We start from the raw sequence: 22,717 nt of genomic DNA on the forward strand, positions 1-22,717 counted from the left end.
CACTGACAAAACAGAAATTAATAAGCTTTTTTCACCTGGTAAATTTCGAAAGAATTCAGGTAACATTTACTTGCAACAAGAGAGGCTGCTATGTCGTTTTTTTTTTAGATATGATCTAGAATTCAAAGCGCCTTGAATATTTTTAGCTGGAGGAGTTTCCAGCCTAAGTATACACTGAGTCTGTAGAAAAGATATTGTCCGAGTCTATGAGGGCTCTATGATATAATACTACACAGATACCTGTACAACATTTAAACATAGTTTCCATAGCAAAATGATCCACCCAATGGATGTCGTACATATAAAAACAAAAAACAACAACAATCGGGTTATTTGGTGGTTTATTATTTCGATGTATTATGTTTTTTTTAAATGCACCTATTTGTTGTTTTTTTTTTTGGTCTAAAGAAAAGATAAGCAATAGTGTAAAAGTTATTATAAAAAATAATAATTTTAAAGACTGCCTTTGTTGTTCACATTGATCTTGTAGTTCGATGATCTCGCTTCTGGATTAGTTATTTAATAATTTGTTAATTTGTTAACCTTGTATGCCTTATTAAACCAAACAGGCAACAAATAGAGTCCATCTATTTTTTTTAAAACCCAAGCACAATCTAGTTACTGTATGGTCAGCACTATAGTACGTTAATTTCTATTAATGGACTCCCAGGAAACATGCATAAAATCGAATTAATTGTATCACAAATTTAAATCAAATAACAATTTATAATATCTATTTTAAAATCTTTATATTATAGTTAACCCCGCTCTGTGGTCAAAGCCACGCTGTGGTCAACCCCCCTATGGTCAAACCCCCTATGGTCAAAGCTCCTCTATGGTCAAAGCTCCGCTGTGGTCAAACCCCCTATGGTCAAAGCCCCTCTGTGATCAAAGCCCCGCTGTGGTCAAACCCCCTATGGTCAAACCCCCTATGGTCAAACCCCTATGGTCAAAGCCCCGCTGTGGTCAAAACCCCTATGGTCAAACCTCCTATGGTCAAAGCACCTGTGGTCAAAGCACCTGTGGTCAAAGTACCTGTGGTCAAAGCACCTAGGACCATTCCTAGTGCACGTCCTGGTTAGTAAAACGCGTAAGTAATGTTTACAGTTGAATGTTTTCTACTCTATAGATAACGTACTAGCAAGTGACACTTCAACAATAAGACATGATTGATGTGAAATAGATCTGGTGACACGAGTTTTGTTCTAGTGCACTGTGTACGAACACAGATTCAATGCTAGTTCATATGTTAATTCATAATTTACACGTTGAGTACTATTTTTTAAATACATTTTGTATATGTTTTAAATAAACAACTACTCAATTACTATAATTTGTGTAATGATTGGTAGTGTTTAACCATTCATTTTTCTATGTGGAATACTAATTTGTCTGTCATATTGAAAACTTAAATATGTCCATAAATGCCATGATTTATTCAAAATCTCGATTCACTTGTCAACAGAACGATATTTTTTCCTACCCCAGTGTTGCATCTGCCATGTGGGAATATATATTAGACATGTAGATAACAACCAAGAATTCTAAAGCGAATATGACAGACAAATTAGTATTCCACACAGCAAAGTCTAGTTTTTCAGCAGAACAACGATAGTGAGTGACGAAATTTCACCATGAACATCTTTAAAACGATGCAAAGAAAAGCAAGAAAAAAATCATCGTGCGTTATCTTCGCGATCGTCTCCATCAACATTATCATCGTGTTTCTGCTGCAGACAAACTCCAGCCTAAGGCGAACATTCGAGAACACTTTTAGGTACCATCTCTCTCTTCATTCGGCTTTAGATGTTCACCAACCGGCAGGTAAATATCGAACTGACCAGCGTACATCTATCAGTGTAGATGAGTTCAGAGCAGGGGGGAAGACAGGGAACCCGCTGATAGACGGGTATGGGAGGAACAACCTGTCGGCCCCAGGGGAGATGGGGTTGGCTGTCAGACCCAGGGAGGACGAGAAAGACGAGGTGGACAAGGTCATGGCGGAATTCCATATCAACACCTTGGTCAGTGACCGGATACCACTCAACAGGATGGTGCCAGACTCACGCTTAAAGGGGTGGGTTGATTTTTAAATGTTTAATTGTCGTGTATGTCGATATTGATAATATTTTATATAACGCAATGTGTTCGCTTATCAAATGTTAGCTGTGAGCGAATACATTGATTGCTTTCCCCTACTTATCCCTTTAACAAAATCGAATTTCATTCAACAAAAACAAATAAAAGTTAATAGATGACATTACAAAATATGTTAAGTTAAAAACGTTTGATAAATAATAAAATTACATGAAATACATCGCAATATATACAGTTTTCATGCTTCATCGAAGAAGTTTAGTAAATCAACGAAACTTAATGCATCAATGGACAGGTGTGAGGACCTAGTTTACCGAACTGAAGACCTTCCTTCTGCCAGTATTATCATTCCCTTCTGTATCAATGGACAGGTGTGAATACCTAGTTTACCGAACTGAAGACCTTCCCTCTGCCAGTATTATCATTCCCTTCTGTATCAATGGACAGGTGTGAGGACCTAGTTTACCGAACTGAAGACCTTCCCTCTGCCAGTATTATCATTCCCTTCTGTATCAATGGACAGGTGTGAAGACCTAGTTTACCGGACTGAAGACCTTCCCTCTGCCAGTATTATCATTCCCTTCTGTATCACTGGACAGGTGTGAAGACCTAGTTTACCGAACTGAAGACCTTCCCTCTGCCAGTGTTATCATTCCCTTCTGTATCAATGAACAGGTGTGAGGACCTAGTTTACCGGACTGATGACCTTCCCTCTGCCAGTGTTATCATTCCCTTCTGTATCAATGGACAGGTGTGAGGACCTAGTTTACCGGACTGAAGACCTTCCCTCTGCCAGTATTATCATTCCCTTCTGTATCAATGGACAGGTGTGAAGACCTAGTTTACCGGACTGAAGACCTTCCCTCTGCCAGTGTTATCATTCCCTTCTGTATCAATGGACAGGTGTGAGGACCTAGTTTACCGGACTGAAGACCTTCCCTCTGCCAGTATTATCATTCCCTTCTGTATCAATGGACAGGTGTGAAGACCTAGTTTACCGGACTGAAGACCTTCCCTCTGCCAGTGTTATCATTCCCTTCTATGACGAGTGGCCCTCGGTCTTGATCAGGACCATCTACAGCGTCATTAACCGGAGTCCTAGACGCAATCTTCAGGAGATCCTACTCGTGGATGACGCCAGCACGTTGAGTGAGTAGTCGCTTCTTGTGGAGATCGTAAACACTACATAGCACGACATAGCACTACACATATGTTCAAAGCACTACATAGCACGACATAGCAGATGTTCATAGCACTACATAGTACTACATAGTACTATATAGTACTATATAGTACTATATAGCACTACATAGCACTACATAGCGTTACATAGAACTACATAGCACTACAAAGCATTTCATAGTACTACATAGCTTGATAGCTGCTGCACAATTTATGTCTAAGGTCAAAGATTGACCGTTCTCTGTAACTATTTCACGCGTTCTGTCTACGTTTGTGTCAACAGAATTATGTCTGTTGCGCCTCACTTAACCTAAGCACCAACTCAAACCTACAGCACTGCCATGAGCTATTTCCACCAGCAATTACATAACCATTCTTTTAACGACGTGTTGATATATATTGCACTGCACACGACTCCTTACATACCACAACTTAACGGTCAACAGTTCCAACTCTATTCGGGTATCTGTATCAGGCTGAGATCTAACCAATAACCCCCACAAATCATATGCCGTCTGCACACTATCATTACAGCCGGCTTAATGTTATTGTTTACTAAGCCATTAGTATCCGTTTCAAGACTTAAGGATTTAGTTACTGTATGAGTAATGCAACACTCAGCTTAGTAAAACAATGATACGTTTGTAATGGACACAAATAAGAATACTATCGAAATTATTCGAAAAGCTTATTGAGTATTTAAAAAAATTATATATAATTTTTTTAAAATAAATATAGTTATGAAAATCTGTTTGATTTTTGTTTAACAATACCTAAGACTGGGTATATTTCATTTTAAGTATTTTTGTATCTAATCAAAATATATTTTAAAAATCCAAAAATAACTTGTTTGTTTAAATTTTCGACAAAGTTTTGAAAACAAATTACTGTGAAGTGATGTTTTCAGAATATCGATTGCTAGTTACTGTACAGCCAACCACTTGTTGTCTTACGAATGTGAAACAACAATCTATAATTTAGGTTTTATGAAAATAAATAGAAATGTAACCTTAAACTAAAATGTTTTGGTGTGGGGTTTATTTATTTTCCAGAGGAATTGAAAGCACCGTTAGATCATTACATTCTTCGGGAATTCCCGCACGGTCTGGTGCGCATCAAACGTCTGCAGCAGCGCCGTGGGTTGACTCAAGCGAGGCTAGTCGGTTCAAGGGAGGCGATCGGGGATGTTTTGATCTTCTTTGATAGTCATATGGAGGTCAACATAGACTGGTGAGATGTGGGGTTGTCAGACATACGGATGTGGGGTTGTTAGACATATGGATGTAGGGTTGTCAGACATATGGATGTGGGGTTGTCAGACGTATGAATGTGGGGTTGTCAGACATATGGATGTGGGGTTGTCAGACATATGGTGAGACTTCGTTAGGTAGTGGATGTGGGGTTGTCAGACATATGGTGAGACTTAGGTAGTGGATGTGGGGTTGTCAAACATATGGTGAGACTTCGTTAGGTAGTGGATGTGGGGTTGTCAGACATATGGTGAGACTTCGTTAGGTAGTGGATGTGGGGTTGTCAGACATATGGAGGTGGGGTTGTCAGACATGGATGTGGGGTTGTCAGACATATGGTGAGACTCTTAGGTAGTGGATGTGGGGTTGTCAGACATATGGATGTGGGGTTGTCAGACATATGGATGTGGAGTTGTCAGACATATGGATGTGGGGTTGTCAGACATATGGATGTGGGGTTGTCAGACATATGGATGTGGGGTTGTTAGACATATGGATGTGGGGTTGTCAGACATATGGAAAGTGGGGTTGTCAGACATATGGAGGTGGGGTTGTCAGACATATGGATGTGGGGTTGTCAGACATATGGTGAGACAGGTAGGGGATGTGGGGTTGACAGGCATATGAAGGTAAGACTTCGTGAGGCAGTGGATGCTAGGATAAAACCAGTAGACTTCTTTTCACTGTGTTTATTAAAACCTCTGTCGTCAAAATGCCAAAGCAGAAGCGGTGAGCCGTAATAATGTATTGTTAGGTCGAAGGTTAAGGTTGTGACATTCCTTTGGTTTAGGTTAATATGTTTATGAATAATTCGACGATTTTCTCACGATTTTGTTTAAGGCTATGTGATGATATATTAGATTCCTGTTGTGATTTCTTCCTTTATTACAGTTCGTAATTCTTCCTGTTGCAGATATTTTAATTTCTCTCTTTTTCTCGCTAGGCTCCCGCCTCTACTTACAGAGATCTCCCAAGACAGAAGAGTGGTCGCCATGGCAACCTTGGATTACATCCAGTCAGACACCTTCATGTATAAATTCAACGTCAACTACCTCACTAGATACGGCTGGTCGTGGAACCTGCTCTTTTTTGAGACTTTTTTCAGGAGAGATCAGGTTAGCCCGGACGTCCTGGGACACCGCAAGTAAGTTGGTGCGACTCAGCAAGTAGCCGGTAAATCGTTACCATTGTAGTATTTGGTACGACTCAGCAAGTAGCCGGTATTTTGTTAATATTGTAGCATTTGAACAACGGACATCATCTTTTCCAGTGGCGTGACGATGGTGGGAACAGGGTTTGCTATAGACAGAACCTACTTCAAGGAAATTGGGGAATACGACAGCGACATGCAGATATGGGGAGGAGAGAACCTCGAGCTTTCATGGCGGGTATGTGGAGTACAGCAAGTTTATAACATGGCGGGTATGTGGAGTACAGTAGGTTTATATCATGGCGGGTATGTAGACTACATCAGGTTTATAACATGGCGGGTATGTAGACTACGGCAGGTTCATATCATGGCGGGTATGTAGACTACAGCAGGTTTATAACATGGCGGGTATGTAGACTACGGCAGGTTTATATCATGGCGGGTATGTAGACTACAGCAGATTTATATCATGGCGGGTATGTGGACTACAGCAGGTTTATATCATGGCGGGTATGTAGACTACAGCAGGTTTATAACATGGCGGGTATGTAGACTACGGCAGATTTATATCATGGCGGGTATGTGGACTACAGCAGGTTTATATCATGGCGGGTATGTAGACATGTAGACTACAACCTGGGATAGACAGGTTCAACTTTCTTCTTTACCAACAGAACAATTCTTGCATGAGTCATATTTCTTCTTATCTGGAAGAAGCTACCCACTATTCTATTTTCCAAAAAAAGCGTTAAAAAATGATTTCAAATTGACACCTTATTCACCATTTACCCCCAGGTGAAAAATAAAACGTTTCTTTCTAGGTGTGGTTATGTGGGGGTAGGTTACTGCACGCGCCCTGCTCCCGCATAGGTCACGTACCCAGAGTGCAACCCTACTCCTTCCCCGGGGGTAGGCCGTCGGTGTTGTTCCACAACTACAAGAGGGCTGCTAGTGTCTGGATGGGCAACTACACGAGATTTGTCTACAGCATCTTCCCGGAGATGCAGGTATTGACATACACTCTCCTTAAGGTGGTAGAGGTTCGGTTAACTTTAGGGTAGCTAGAACCTGTTTAAAGGTTCGGTTAACTTTAGGGTAGCTAGAACCTGTTTAAAGGTTCGGTTAACTTTAGGGTAGCTAGAACCTGTTTAAAGGTTCGGTTAACTTTAGGGTAGCTAGAACCTGTTTAAAGGTTCGGTTAACTTTAGGGTAGCTAGAACCTGTTTAAAGGTTCGGTTAACTTTAGGGTAGCTAGAATCTGTTTAAAGGTTCGGTTAACTTTAGGGTAGCTAGAACCTGTTTAAAGGTTCGGTTAACTTTAGGGTAGCTAGAACCTGTTTAAAGGTTCGGTTAACTTTAGGGTAGCTAGAACCTGTTTAAAGGTTCGGTTAACTTTAGGGTAGCTAGAATCTGTTTAAAGGTTCGGTTAACTTCAGGCTAGTTAGAACCTGTTTAAAGGTTCGGTTAACTTTAGGGTAGCTAGAACCTGTTTAAAGGTTCGGTTAACTTCAGGCTAGTTAGAATCTGTTTAAAGGTTCGTTTAACTTCAGGCTAGTTAGGATATGTTTACTTTAGTGAAAATAACGACGCTGTTGGTAGTAAAGAATTTTGGTGAAAGTAATTGCGCTTTATTTGGCTTTCAATCACGTGACACTGTTGGCATGTACACGTGACAGCTATTCACTAATCTATTTTTACACTAACAGCGTCAAAACTTATATTTTTAGAGCACTACCTATACACACAACTTCAGAGAAAAAAATTTATTAAATCAAATTGTAAGCTGAAATCCAACCCTCACAAACTAAAAATAAAGTATACTCGTAAGACTATAATCGCAAAACAAACGAAGTCGAATTTAATTTTTTTCCTTCATGCTCCGCTCTTCCATATTACGAGATTATAGGACCAGTATTTTTACAAGCCGCTTCTACTTTCCAAGACTTAAGTAACCATTGTTATCGTCACCCATCATATTTCTACTTTATCCATATTACGAGATTATAAGGCCAGTATTTTTACAAGCCGCTTCTACTTTCCAAAACTTAAGTAACCATTGTTATCATCACCCATCATATTTCTACTTTATCCATATTACGAGATTATAGGACCAGTATTTTTACAAGCCGCTTCTACTTTCCAAGACTTAAGTAACCATTGTTATCATCACCCATCAATTATGTAAATACCAGCTGATCAAAATACTGGGGGGAAAAACAACACATTATATTGTAACATTTTTTAAATGTATTTTGATTATATGTTTCTTATACGAGACATTAGATGTTGGTGACTTAAGTGAGAGACTGGCCCTGAAAACAAAACTTGGATGTAAAGATTTTAGTTGGTATCTTCAGAACATTTGGCCAGAGTTGAATGTCTATGATGAGAACGTTATTGTATGGGGACAGGTATGTTAGATAATAAACAAATTTCCTAATTCATATAATTGTACTGCAGTCTTTAAAATACGGTTAACTATACGTGTTTCGTTGTTTAAAATTTATTAGTATTAGAATGAAGAATTTTTAATTGTTTAGTTTCTGACACGTAAGCATGCATTTAAAATATCAGCTTTTAACTGTATAAAATGTACTATAAATAAATTCTAACACTAATTGATGGAATGTTTTTCAACATTTTTACATCGATAAAACAGGTGTTTTTTTTTACCTGTCAACCAGGTGAAAAATGTGGCTGAATCACTTTGTCTGGACAACAATGGCCATCTCTTTCAGCAACGTCAAGATCTCTTCTTGAACCGCTGCAAAGGATCGATAAACATGCAGGTGGAATGATTGATTGATTAACTCTTTTGTCGGGGTCAGAAAAACATTCATCTAGTCGGCGTAGGACGGAAGGGATCAGATTAATGATCATTACGTTGTTTTGATCTGTCAGAACAGGAGAATCGATTTTGAGGCGAAGCGTATTTTAATATCATTTCAAAACTATACATTTCCGCTGCAGAAAATGTAACACGTTTTAGATCAATTTTAAATCTTTAAAAAAAAATACTAGACCACCGATTATCCTTTGGATAACCATGATTTTAGGTGTCATTCATAAATGACATCACGCTTAATTAACGACTTTTATCTTCCCCCTCGGATTTATTGAAAATTGATAATAGTGTTGGAACCTAATAAAAACAACAAACAGAAATACCCTTTAAGCTATAGCCGACTGAAAGTGTAGCTATATTATAAATCATAATGCGTTAAACTTTTTTACCGGCAACGCAACCTATTTCCATGGTAGCTATGTTTTGAAAATTCAAGCATTTGTTCTAAAGTTGTATAATTAAATGCAACATTATATATACTAGGCATGCTGCCCAGCTTTGCTTAGGCTTTCGAAAACATTGAGTATTTGAATGCTTAATTAATTCGCCCGAGGGTCGGTCTACGACCTCAGGAGTTATGAAGAGGTTCCTCCGTGGACATTTTTTTTCGATTTATAGCTCATATAAGGCGCCGGTCAGTCGAGGTCAGTTTTGACCCCATCATCGTAGACTTTTCGGCCAACCGGCCCCCGTGTTCTGTCGCCCCAAGGCAAGATCCTGCCAAATTTGAAGCGCCTGCGGCGCCGTGAAGTGCCCCATCGGGCACCCGACAACTTTGCTTTATATATTACAGAGATTAGCAAATAGCATAGATAAACAAAGATTTCTATAAAGTAATTAAGGCCCGAAATACTTTAGTATAGAAATGTAATATTTGAATAGATGAATCTAGAATATCTAGATCTAGAATCCAAATAAATAAAATAAATTTTATGAGTTTAGGCCGGAAAAATTGTATTGTATACATTTCATAGTGTACGTAGATCTAAATCAAATTTGAATGAAATAGTTCATTTCTTTTTATTCTAAACACGGCAGATGACGTCATTAGTTAATGTATAAGCAATAGTGACGTCACAGTTTTATGCGTTCTTTTTCACATCTATTAATGCTTTTCCGTTTGCATAAATAATACTGTTTCTCTACATTCGAATACGCCTTTAATTTTTATTTTTCTTCTTTAAATAAAATTGTGGTTATACATTTAAAACATCTAACATATTATTTTCAACAAAAGTCCGTATAAAGTTCTCCATATATCGCTGCCGTTTCTGACGTGATGTCCGGCGAAAATATTTTGCGGACAGAGAGAGAGAGAGAGAGAGAGAGAGAGAGAGAGAGAGAAGTGCGCACATGGGGAATTATATATTAGGATATATATATATATATATATATATATATATATATATATATATATATATATATATATATATATATATATATATATATATATATATATATATATATATATATACATATATATATATAGGCTATATATAGGCTATATATATAGGCTATATATATATATACATATATATATACATATATATTCTTAATTTAATTTAAATCTTTAAATAAATGTGTGCATAATGTATTTCGAAAAAATAAAAAAAAATTTCTTTAGATAAATATGTATTTAAAATTCAACACATAGTGCAGATGCTCTAATAAAGCTGTATCTACAAAAAAAAATATTTACAAACTCTTGAGTGAAATTCTGATAAACAATATTCTTTTGAGGAAATTGTCTTTTGAATACATGGGTTTTAATGATAAGGTTTTTCGATGACAAGGCTTTTGAGGATTTTGTCTTTCGTTGCTATTGCCTTCTTATGGTCTGATGAAATAGTAATGTGAAGGCATATGTGTTTTGAAGATGTAGTATTCTGACACTACGGTCTCTACACAAATCGGTCCTTCAACAGTTTTTTTTCTCATGCCTTATAAGGGATTTTCCCTCACCTCTCATGGACTACTGAGGACTACCCTCCAGTGTGCTGTTGGCCATGAATCGAACATCACGTCATACGTACAGATTGAAGACTGCATCATTGGGTCACGTGATATATGGTCTTACACTCAGGTAAATACAGACACTCAAATTCAGGTCTGAATCAGTCTTGTATATATATATATATATATATATATATATATATATATATATATATATATATATATATATATATATATATATATATATATATATATATATATATATATATATATATATATATATATATATATTTATATATATATATTAGGTTAATTAATTCCATAATTTACTTAAAAACATTCAAAATATAATAGTTCTAGTTAATGAGTGAAAGATTTATGGCCTAAAAATGAGAAAGAAGTGTTTCTTGCTTATAAAATCAAAAGTTGTCAATTATTAATTAATCATTAGGTATTTAGTGTGAGATATTTAAAGAACCTAATACAAAATTATAAATAAATGGAGAATAAAATATGTATCTGGACAAATCAAAAGATAATGTCATTATCTCTCTATTTAACAAGCTCAATGGCTGATTGTATTATCTCTCTCTATTCAACAAGAATCAACGTCTGGTGCACGTGAGGTCTGGACTGTGCCTGGACATCGACCAGAGACGTCCAGTCTTACGTGGTTGTCATAGCAACATCAACACACAGGAGTGGACATTTCAGCCTTATATCTTCACATAATGTCGTCAGTATAGTATATAAACACGTGGACAATTCAACTTTATGTGTTGACATAATGTCGTCAGTATAGTATATAAACAAGTGGACAATTCAATCTTATGTTTTCACATAATGTCGTCAGTATAATATATAGACAACTTTAAGAAAATATAGCAGTGGACATTTCAACCTTGTGTGTTCATATAATGTCGTCAGTATAGTATATAAACAAGTGGACATTTTTACTTTCAGAAAATAGGACAGTGGACATTTCAACCTTATATGTTGACATAATGTCGCCAGTATTGTATATAAACAAGTGGACATTCTAACTTCAAGAAAATACGGGAGTGGACATTTCAACCATATAAATGTGTGTTCACATAATGTTGTCAGTATAGTATATCATCAACAGGTGGACAATCATTCTAGCTTAAAGAAAATATGGTAGTGGTAGGGACATTTCAACCATATAAGTTCACATAATGTCGCCAGTATTGTATAAAACAAGTAGGCATTTTGACTTAAAGAAAATATTGCAGTGGACATTTTAACCTTTTGAATTGATATAATGTAGTCAATATAGGTACAAACTAGTCAATATTTTCAACCTTTGGGCTAAGCTGATGTAATTTCGATATCAACCCACATGAAAACACAAGTCAGCAAAACCTGACCCATTGAATACAACATTTTAGCTTTGCGTGTTAAGTTTATATCGTCCTCACGATAATATACACACATAGGAAGATATCTTTTAATCATTAATATGTCATTTTAACTGAGGTGTGTACATTCAAACGTTCTGAAAAATATTTTTACGTGAAGACATTCTGCTAAAGTAAAATATGAATAAACAACGAGTATATTGCTTATATTTATTTGACCATGATATATTTTTGTGTCTATTGTGTTATTATATGAGAAACTAATTCATCGTATTTTTATAGACTTGCTACTTGTCCGATATTTTTTGTCCATATCATTTGTCCTAAAATATTTTGTCGTGATATCTGTTGTCCTAAGATCATTTGTCCTGAGATCATTTGTCCTGAGATCATTTGTCCTGAGATCATTTGTCCTGAGATCATTTTCCTCAGATCATTTTCCTGAGATCATTTGTCTTGAGCTGAGATAATTTGTAATGGAACCGAAAAACACAACTACAAGAGTAAAAGAAATCACATGAGACATCATTGTAGTTGAATCTATCGCATGAAGAAACAAGCATCACAAATAGACATCAAATGTGTTCCATATACATGAAACATCATTGTAGTTGAATCTCTCGCATGAAGAAACAAACAAGCATCACAAATAAACATCAAATATGTTCCATATACATGAAACATCATTGTAGTTGAATCTCTCGCATGAAGAAACAAGCAGCACAAATAGACATCAAATGTGTTCCATATACATGAAACATCATTGTAGCTGAATCTCTCGCATGAAGAAACAAGCATCACAAATAGACATCAAATGTGTTCCATATAACCATTTTATAACCCCCAACAGGCCCTGCAGCTTTACACTGACCAAAGTTAGACAACTCTTTTATTATTTTGTTTAGCGTTATTCATTAACGGTTATTGTTCCTGAGTCTAATTGCGCTTGTCATTTTGTTGGCCTGACAACCGTAATAATTTAATAAAGTGGAGCTGCGTTATAAACATTATTCATAGGGTTTACATCTATTACTTGATGATGATTTCGTAAAAAATTTTAAGTCAGTAGAAACTGAACAAAGATTTTGAATTTATGCTTACATTTTCATTATTAAAGGGAAGCAACTCTTAAACTACGGGATATTTTATTCCTGAATATTTTTGGGTTACTCTGTCTTTCGCTGGAATTTAATTCTAATTTTCTTTTCTTGTTATACTAAATTTAAATATTAAATATTACAAATATCAATTGAAATTTGATTTGCTAAATTCCAAAGTTAGCCATACTGGTGCTGGTATTTTTTTTTAGTATTTAAAAATACTTGTAGTGAGTCAGGCTCAATTGTTTCACTCTCCCATATTTAGCATCACCCAGTTTTTGATTAAAGTACCTGAAACTGGTTAAAATCCATGAGATTTTCGAAGATTAGTTTGGACTAACTTATTTTACTTGCTATCTTCTCTCCGCAGAGCAGTGAATCACTATCTAATTTCACATTTCAGGTTTAAAAATAAAGTGGAAATTAGACGACTTATATTATGTTTAAGTAAATTATCTGTAACGAATGAAAGCACATGCCAGAAAGAAGTACTGCTATTGTAAATTTTTATCAGTCCTCACAAGCCGGTGATGAAACATGTGATACTACAGCGAACACGGCAAGGCACTGCTTTAGTTAGTGAACTTACCTATGGGCATATTTCAACATAACAAAATGCATTATTTTTTAAAACTAGATTTTTAAAAATTATTATTTAGTTTTAAAATTAATTTTTTTTTAGAAATACAGCATGTTTTCGATCATAAAAATATGAACTTGTATGAGTTACTTGTCACACTATACCCAATTTAAAAATCTTTGAACTATAATGCAAATATGAGATCATGATACAAATGTTTAAGATTGAGAGTTGGTTTGTTGTAAACTCAAATTGTATTAAGATGGAATCTTGACACATAGTGATTGGCCATACCCAAACTGGGAGTTAGAGATGGGGAAATCGGTAAGTGGCTAAATAGCTTCAATCTAAACATTTACTTAGAGATTAACCAAATAAAACATTGATCGGATAGAATCTGTTACAATACATGAACCCTGGTTAATATTATCCGTTTAGGTTAGGATAGGCCCAGGCAGTGGCGTAGCGAGGTCGGGTGTCACCCGGTGCGGCACTTAATGGTGTCACCCTCCCAGAGGCGTTGCGACCCTTCCCGGGGACAAACTTCCAAGTTTTCGATTTGCATCCCACCCCCCCCCCCCCCTCAAACTTTCGATTTGCACCCCCCCCCCATCAACCTTTCGATTTGCACCCCCCCCCCTCAAGTTTTTCTCTATATATGTTGCTATTTTTTGCCTTGGTGTCACCCCCCTAAATGGTGTCACCCGGTGCGGTCCGCACCCCCGCCCCCCCCCTCGCTACGCCCCTGGGCCCAGGCTAGGTAATTTCACGTTGTTATATATGTGAGAATTTAGGATATAGTGAATTTATAAGTTAAGCTGGCTAAATAAATATTAGTGCTACTCTAAAATGTGCTTTCATTTGATTTATTTTTATGAAATCAAGCCTCTTATCGGGTTTATTGATTGCTAATCGGCATTAAACTTTTGAAGGAAGTTTTAACACTTGAAACATCTGTCCAGCCTACTTAATTTTTTTGCTGACATATTTTGAAAAAATCAATGAGGTTTTAGCATAAATCTGCATCTGAACCTACAAATTGTGTACATTAGTTTTTCACCGGACAGTTCGTTTATTAGAAACAGTTTTGTAGATTTTATATTGCCACGTGCTGAACTGAAGTAGGAGGTTTTGTTTATGTTAGGCTTGTTGTGATTTAAAACATTTAGTTTAGTTTAGCTTTGCTAAAGCGATATTTGTGTTCGGACTATTTGCCTACGTTTTGCTTTGTTTTACAGTCAGTAATTGAAAGTAAAAACTAGATATCCATTAATGGGAAATTCGTTAACGAAGGACTTATACGTGGTGCTGTAATTTAGAAATTTTTAAAGTGATTTACGTTTAAAATGAACTTATAAAGTAGCAGTTTTGTTAATGTGTTAATTACGAATTTTACTTGAAGCTATAGAATATTTTAATTCGTAATTTGTTAAAGAAAACATGTCAAAAGAATACTTAAAAAGTAGATTTAAGTTTCATAAACAGTAAAGAAAAATCTGTTAAATAAGGGCAAATAAAATATTTATGTTTTGACAATTCTGTTATTTGTATTCAAAGCATATATAAACCGTGGTCGAGACAATGAATTCTGGGATATTAGGTAGAGTCCCGCGGCTGATTGTGTGGTTGTTAGCGGCGTCAGCTGTCGCAGTGATTGTTGTGAACATTTTCCTGTACCGGTATGTGGACTACAGGCTGGTGTTAAACCAGCGAGACAACACACAGGATCTACAGGTTCACACCAACCAATCGATGTTAGGCAGTAGTGACGTTTTGTTACAGAGTAATGAGGATTTGTTACGCAGTAGTCAGGTGATGTTACGAAGTAAGGAGGTGGAGTTACAGAACGGTGAAGTGACAAGAGAACGTGAGCGTTTTCATGCAAGGGAGATCAACGCTTCGGCCAACACCACAATAGAGAACACATGTATAACCAAGATAACTCTAACTGAGTTCTGGGCGGGCAGCAAGACCGGCAACTCTCTCATCGACGAGTACGGGAATAACAACGTGTCGGTGGATGGTGAGATGGGAGGGGAGGTCAAGGTCAAGCCGCAGGAGAAGGCAGAGGTCAAGAGTGCGATGGAGGAATACCATGTCAACACGATAGCCAGTGATAGGATTCCTCTCAACCGTTTAGTTCCAGACTCGCGGCCTGCCGGGTCAGTTGGAGAAAAGTTGTATGCATGTGTTATATATATATATATATATATATATATATATATATATATATATATATATATATATATATATATATATATATAAGCATACATATTTTTATACATGACTATATTTTAAAAGCCTCTTATAATTCAAGCCAAAAAGAGCATTATTTTTTTAAAAATAGATTACGTAGATAACTCATCGCTTAAAAACAACATATAGGCTCTATACAACAAGGCAAATTAATGTGAAAATTGTTTATCGCCAGTTGCCAGAATGTCAAGTACGCCACAGAAAATCTGCCCACTGTGTCTGTCATCATCCCATTCCACAACGAGTGGCCGTCCTTGTTGCTGCGTACTGTATACAGCGTCATCAACCGGTCTCCTAGACACAGCATCAGAGAGATCCTGTTGGTAGATGACGGCAGCACTCTAGGTCTGTAGCACATAGGTCTATAACTCTGTAACACGTAGGTCTATAACATATAGCTCTGTGGCACGTAGGTCTATATAAGTTCTGTAACACGTAGGTCGATAACTTATAGGTCTGTAGCACGTAGGACTATAACATATAGGTTTGTGGTAGGTCTATAACTCTGTAACACGTAGGTCTATAACATATAGGTCTGTAATACGTAGGTCTATGATATATAGGTGTATGACACGTATGTCTAAATGTCTTTAGCACGCAGGTATATAACAAGCAGATCTAAAGTATGTATGTCTATAGCACATAATAAATTAATAAATGTTTAGCATCAATGCCTCCACGACTAGAGTCAGGTACCCATCAGAGCTGAGTGAACTCACTGAGAACCAGGTGTTTTACAACGCTACAACAAGGTTCAAGCCAAATAAAAAATTTAATTGAATAGGAATCAGCTTGAACAAATTTATTTGATTTTTAGATGAACTGAAGGACGAACTGGAACGATACATCTGTCAGCATTTCCCAGCGGGTCTAGTAAAGGTAGTGCGCATGTCTGAACGTGGAGGTCTTATAAAAGCACGCATGCGCGGCTGTAAGGAGTCCAAGGGTGAAGTTCTGGTGTTTTTTGATAGTCACGTGGAAGTTAACATAGGCTGGTACGTTAACATTGAGTGGTCAGTTAACATTGAGTGGCCAGTTTACATTGAGTGGTTAGTTAACGTTGAGTTTGTCAGTTAACATTGAATGGTTAGTTAACATTGAGTGGTCAGTTAATATTGGGTGGTCAGTTAACATTGAGTGGTCAGTTAACATTGAGTGGTCAGTTAATATTGGGTGGTCAGTTAACATTGAGTGGTCAGTTAACATTGAGTGGTCAGTTAACATGGAGTGGTCAGTTAACATTGAGTGGTCAGTTAACATTGAGTGGTCAGTTAACATTGAGTGGTCAGTTAACATTGAGTGGTCAGTTAATATTGAGTGGCCAGTTAACAAAGCGTGGTCAGTTAACAAAGAGTGGTCAGTTAACAAAGCGTGTTCAGTTAACATTGAGTGGTCAGCTAACATTGAGTGGTCAGTTAACAAAGAGTGGTCAGTTAACAAAGCGTGGTCAGTTAACAAAGCGTGGTCAGTTAACAAAGCGTGGTCAGTTAACAAAGCGTGGTCAGTTAACAAAGCGTGGTCAGTTAACAAAGCGTGGTCAGTTAACTTTGAGTGGTCAGTTAACATGACCAACCCACCCATCTCCAGGCTCCAGCCGCTGCTCTCAGAGATAACCAAAGACAGGCGTGTGGTGGCGATGTCCACACTGGACTACATCCACAAGGAGACCTTCAAGTACAGGTACACCAGCGACGTGTACTACGGCTGGGACTGGTCACTGCTGTTTTTTGAGAGGAAGTTCCGGGCTGACCAGACTGCAGGGGACTTAACTCGGCCAGTAAAGTAAAATAGTTTGATGTATTTTTTTCTCCCATTTAATACGTTACTACACGAACTTTGTGAGACAAAGAGATAAAAAAAAATGTACTGATGTTTCAGCGGCGTCACCATGGTCGGGTCGTGTTTTGCTGTAGACAAGCGATACTTTCTGGAGCTGGGTGGGTATGACGACAGGATGTTGGTCTGGGGCGGAGAGAACTTTGAAATGACCTGGAGGGTGAGTTGAGAGGTGGGCTACATTGGTAGGGGATACAAGGGAGAGGTGGGGCTACATTGGTAGGGGATACAAGGGAGAGGTGGGGCTACATTGGTAGGTGATACAAGGGAGAGGTGGGGCTACATTGGTATGGGATACAATACGGGAGAGGTGGGGCTACATTGGTATGGGATACACGGGAGAGGTGGGGCTACATTGGTATGGGATACACGGGAGAGGTTGGGCTACATTGGTAGGGGGTACAATATGGGAGAGGTGGGGCTACATTGGTATGGGATACACGGGAGAGGTGGGGGCTACATTGGTAAAGGATATAATATGGGAGAGGTGGGGCTACATTGGTATGGTATACAAGGGAGAGGTGGGGCTACATTGGAAGGGGATACACGGGAGAGGTGGGGCTACATTGGTAAAGGATACAATATGGGAGAGGTGGGGCTACATTGGTATGGTATACAAGGGAGAGGTGGGGCTACATTGGTATGGGATACAAGGGAGAGGTGGGGCTACATTGGAAGGGGATACAGGATGGGATAGGTGGGGCTACATGGGTATGGGATACAAGGGAGAGGTGGGGCTACATTGGTATGGGATACAAGGGAGAGGTGGGGCTACATTTGTATGGGATACAAGGGAGAGGTGGGGCTACATTGGTATGGGATACACGGGAGAGGTTGGGCTACATTGGTAGGGGGTACAATATGGGAGAGGTGGGGCTACATTGGTATGGGATACACGGGAGAGGTGGGGCTACATTGGTAAAGGATATAATATGGGAGAGGTGGGGCTACATTGGTATGGTATACAAGGGAGAGGTGGGGCTACATTGGAAGGGGATACACGGGAGAGGTGGGGCTACATTGGTAAAGGATACAATATGGGAGAGGTGGGGCTACATTGGTATGGTATACAAGGGAGAGGTGGGGCTACATTGGTAGGTGATACAAGGGAGAGGTGGGGCTACATTGGTAGGGGATACACGGGAGAGGCTGGGCTACATTGGTATGGGATACAAGGGAGAGGTGGGGTTACTTTGGTATGGGATACAAGGGGCGTGTCAATCGGACGTGTACACTTAATGCTAAATTTCCAATCTATAATTCAGGTGTGGATGTGTGGAGGGAGACTCCTGCATGCTCCCTGTTCTAGAGTAGGTCACGTGGCACGAGGACAGCCGTACACGTTCCCAGGTGGAAGAACACAAATAGAACATTACAACTACAAGAGGGCAGCCCTCGTCTGGATGGGCAACTACACCAGGTTTCTATACAGCATTTATCCTGATATGAAGGTAAGATGGGCAACTACACCAGGTTTCTGTACAGCATCTATCCTGATATGAAGGTAAGATGGGCAACTACACCAGGTTTTTCTACAGCATCTATCCTGATATGAAGGTAAGATGGGCAACTACACCAGGTTTCTGTACAGCATCTATCCTGATATGAAGGTAAGATGGGCAACTACACCAGGTTTCTGTACAGCATCTATCCTGATATGAAGGTAAGATGGGCAACTACACCAGGTTTCTGTACAGCATCTATCCTGATATGAAGGTAAGATGGGCAACTACACCAGGTTTCTGTACAGCATCTATCCTAATATGAAGGTAAGATGGGCAACTACACCAGGTTTCTGTACAGCATCTATCCTGATATGAAGGTAAGATGGGCAACTACACCAGGTTTCTGTACAGCATCTATCCTGATATAAAGGTAAGATGGGCAACTACACCAGGTTTCTGTACAGCATCTATCCTGATATGAAGGTAAGATGGGCAACTACACCAGGTTTCTGTACAGCATCTATCCTGATATAAAGGTAAGATGGGCAACTACACCAGGTTTCTGTACAGCATCTATCCTGATATGAAGGTAAGATGGGCAACTACACCAGGTTTCTGTACAGTATCTATCCTGATATAAAGGTAAGATGGGCAACTACACCAGGTTTCTGTACAGCATCTATCATGATATGAAGGTAAGATGGGCAACTACACCAGGTTTCTGTACAGCATCTATCCTGATATGAAGGTAAGATGGGCAACTACACTAGGTTTCTGTACAGCATCTATCCTGATATGAAGGTAAGATGGGCAACTACACCAGGTTTCTGTACAGCATCTATCCTGATATGAAGGTAAGATGGGCAACTACACTAGGTTTCTGTACAGCATCTATCCTGATATGAAGGTAAGATGGGCAACTACACCAGGTTTCTGTACAGCATCTATCCTAATATGAAGGTAAGATGGGCAACTACACCAGGTTTCTGTACAGCATCTATCCTGATATGAAGGTAAGATGGGCAACTACACCAGGTTTCTGTACAGCATCTATCCTGATATAAAGGTAAGATGGGCAACTACACCAGGTTTCTGTACAGCATCTATCCTGATATGAAGGTAAGATGGGCAACTACACCAGGTTTCTGTACAGCATCTATCCTGATATAAAGGTAAGATGGGCAACTACACCAGGTTTCTGTACAGCATCTATCCTGATATGAAGGTAAGATGGGCAACTACACCAGGTTTCTGTACAGTATCTATCCTGATATAAAGGTAAGATGGGCAACTACACCAGGTTTCTGTACAGCATCTATCATGATATGAAGGTAAGATGGGCAACTACACCAGGTTTCTGTACAGCATCTATCCTGATATGAAGGTAAGATGGGCAACTACACTAGGTTTCTGTACAGCATCTATCCTGATATGAAGGTAAGATGGGCAACTACACCAGGTTTCTGTACAGCATCTATCCTGATATGAAGGTAAGATGGGCAACTACACTAGGTTTCTGTACAGCATCTATCCTGATATGAAGGTAAGATGGGCAACTACACCAGGTTTCTGTACAGCATCTATCCTGATATGAAGGTAAGATGGGCAACTACACCAGGTTTCTGTACAGCATCTATCATGATATGAAGGTAAGATGGGCAACTACACCAGGTTTCTGTACAGCATCTATCCTGATATGAAGGTAAGATGGGCAACTACACCAGGTTTCTGTACAGCATCTATCATGATATGAAGGTAAGATGGGCAACTACACCAGGTTTCTGTACAGCATCTATCCTGATATGAAGGTAAGATGGGCAACTACACCAGGTTTCTGTACAGCATCTATCCTGATATGAAGGTAAGATGGGCAACTACACCAGGTTTCTGTACAGCATCTATCCTGATATGAGGGTATTTGGTTTTAAATATTATAACGAGAATTAGGCATGCATTTAAACATCATGTTGACCAGCTTCCAATATTTATTGAGTGGTTATGTTTAGAAATTGACCTTTTTTCCTCGCATTCCATAATTGTAATGAAGTATTTTCTTGATCTTTTATTCCATGTATTGTTTTAATTAGACATTAGATGTTGGTGACGTAAGTGAGAGACTGGCCCTGAAAACAAAACTTGGATGTAAAGATTTTAGTTGGTATCTTCAGAACATTTGGCCAGAGTTGAATGTCTATGATGAGAACGCTACACTATGGGGACAGGTTGGAAACCTTTTCTTGTAGACACACACACAAATAGTATATATATATATATATATATATATATATATATATATATATATATATATATATATATATATATATATATATATATATGTATATATATATATATATATATATATATATATATATATATATATATATATATATATATATATATATATATATATATATATGATGTAACAATCAGTTGAAGAACGAGGGTAACTCACTGTGTCTAGACAATAGAGGATTAATGATGGCGAAAAACCTGCCGATTTACCTGAACCCGTGTTCCAAAGATTTCCTCAAGCAGGTAAATCAAAGCTCTTCACATTATCTAGCCCTTCCTTGTAAATCTGTACTCCTATAAATCTCCTCTTCACATTCTCTAGCCCTTCCTTGTAAATCTGTGCTCCTATAAATCTCCTCTTCACATTCTCTAGCCCTTCCTTGTAAATCTGTGTTCCTTCAAATCTCTTCTTCACATTATCTAGCCCTTCCTTGTAAATCTGTGTTCGTTCAAATCTCTTCTTCACATTATCTAGCCCTTCCTTGTAAATCTGTGTTCGTTCGAATCTCTTCTTCACATTTTCTAGCCCTTCCTTATAAATCTGTGTTCCTTCAAATCTCTTCTTCACATTCTTTAGCCCTTCCTTGTAAATCTGTGTTCCTTCAAATCTCTTCTTCACATTATCTAGCCCTTCCTGGTAAATCTGTGTTCCTTCAAATATCTTCTTCACATTCTCTAGCCCTTCCTTGTAAATCTGTGTTCCTTCAAATCTCTTCTTCACATTATCTAGCCCTTCCTTGTAAATCTGTGTTCGTTCAAATCTCTTCACATTCTCTAGCCCTTACTTGTAAATCTGTGTTCCTTCAAATCTCTTCTTCACATTATCTAGCCCTTCCTTGTAAATCTGTGTTCCTTCAAATCTCTTCTTCACATTCTCTAGCCCTTCCTTGTAAATCTGTGCTCCTTCAAATCTCTTCTTCACATTCTCCAGCCCTTCCTTGTAAATCTGTGCTCCTACAAATATTTTCTTCACATTCTCTAGCCCTTCCTTGTAAATCTGTGTTCTTTCAAATCTCTTCTTCACATTCTCTAGCCCTTCCTTGTAAATCTGTGTTCGTTCAAGTCTCTTCTTCACATTATCTAGCCCTTCCTTGTAAATATGTGTCCCTTCAAATATCTTCTTCACATTCTCTAGACCTTCCTTGTAAATCTGTGCTCCTTCAAATCTCTTCTTCACATTTTCTATCCCTTCCTTGTAAATCTGTGTTCCTTCAAATCTCTTCTTCACATTCTCTAGCCCTTCCTTATAAATATGTGTCCCTTCAAATCTTTTTCACATTCTCTAGCCATTCCTTGTAAATCTGTGTTCTTTCAAATCTCTTCTTCACATTCTCTAGCCCTTCTCTCTCAGC

General features: G+C 38.1%; 3 protein-coding genes across 3 annotated transcripts; all 3 read left to right on the top strand.

Annotated features, from left to right (window-relative positions):
- The first annotated feature begins 1,595 nt into the window (after positions 1–1,595).
- LOC131951262 (polypeptide N-acetylgalactosaminyltransferase 13-like) lies at positions 1,596–5,677 on the top strand. Its single transcript, XM_059313617.1, has 5 exons — positions 1,596–2,077; positions 2,697–2,774; positions 3,077–3,246; positions 4,332–4,509; positions 5,473–5,677. Exons 1-5 carry the CDS (start codon positions 1,635–1,637, stop codon positions 5,675–5,677), a joined length of 1,074 nt encoding a protein of 357 aa, XP_059169600.1. The 5' UTR covers positions 1,596–1,634.
- A 125-nt stretch (positions 5,678–5,802) lies between these two features.
- Positions 5,803–11,322, top strand: LOC131951254 (polypeptide N-acetylgalactosaminyltransferase 3-like). The gene is made up of 6 exons (XM_059313608.1): positions 5,803–5,917; positions 6,501–6,686; positions 7,956–8,090; positions 8,364–8,468; positions 10,473–10,607; positions 11,081–11,322. Exons 1-6 carry the CDS (start codon positions 5,810–5,812, stop codon positions 11,207–11,209), a joined length of 798 nt encoding a protein of 265 aa, XP_059169591.1. The 5' UTR covers positions 5,803–5,809; the 3' UTR covers positions 11,210–11,322.
- A 3,795-nt stretch (positions 11,323–15,117) lies between these two features.
- On the top strand, positions 15,118–21,316 carry LOC131951264 (polypeptide N-acetylgalactosaminyltransferase 1-like). Its single transcript, XM_059313618.1, has 7 exons — positions 15,118–15,698; positions 15,968–16,137; positions 16,610–16,787; positions 17,380–17,574; positions 17,671–17,788; positions 18,894–19,079; positions 21,161–21,316. The coding sequence occupies exons 1-7, from the start codon at positions 15,118–15,120 to the stop codon at positions 21,314–21,316; spliced, it is 1,584 nt and encodes a 527-aa protein (XP_059169601.1).
- The last annotated feature ends 1,401 nt before the right edge of the window (positions 21,317–22,717 follow it).

The sequence above is a fragment of the Physella acuta genome, unplaced genomic scaffold, assembly GCF_028476545.2.
Source record: "Physella acuta isolate Inbredline_101_S28 unplaced genomic scaffold, ASM2847654v3 ptg000805l, whole genome shotgun sequence".
NCBI lineage: Eukaryota > Metazoa > Mollusca > Gastropoda > Physidae > Physella > Physella acuta.

Excerpts from the sequence above, each read along its gene's own strand:
- LOC131951264 (XM_059313618.1), top strand. The coding sequence starts at position 15,118 with ATGAATTCTGGGATATTAGGTAGAGTCCCGCGGCTGATTGTGTGGTTG. Across the intron at positions 17,575-17,670 it reads GACTTAACTCGGCCAGTAAA|CGGCGTCACCATGGTCGGGT; the intron begins GTAAAATAGTTT and ends CTGATGTTTCAG. Across the intron at positions 19,080-21,160 it reads GCATTTATCCTGATATGAAG|ACATTAGATGTTGGTGACGT; the intron begins GTAAGATGGGCA and ends TGTTTTAATTAG.
- LOC131951262 (XM_059313617.1), top strand. The coding sequence starts at position 1,635 with ATGAACATCTTTAAAACGATGCAAAGAAAAGCAAGAAAAAAATCATCG. Across the intron at positions 2,078-2,696 it reads CCAGACTCACGCTTAAAGGG|GTGTGAAGACCTAGTTTACC; the intron begins GTGGGTTGATTT and ends ATCACTGGACAG. Across the intron at positions 4,510-5,472 it reads ATGGAGGTCAACATAGACTG|GCTCCCGCCTCTACTTACAG; the intron begins GTGAGATGTGGG and ends TTTTCTCGCTAG.
- LOC131951254 (XM_059313608.1), top strand. The coding sequence starts at position 5,810 with ATGGTGGGAACAGGGTTTGCTATAGACAGAACCTACTTCAAGGAAATT. Across the intron at positions 8,469-10,472 it reads AAGGATCGATAAACATGCAG|GGATTTTCCCTCACCTCTCA; the intron begins GTGGAATGATTG and ends ATGCCTTATAAG. Across the intron at positions 10,608-11,080 it reads ATATATGGTCTTACACTCAG|AATCAACGTCTGGTGCACGT; the intron begins GTAAATACAGAC and ends CTATTCAACAAG.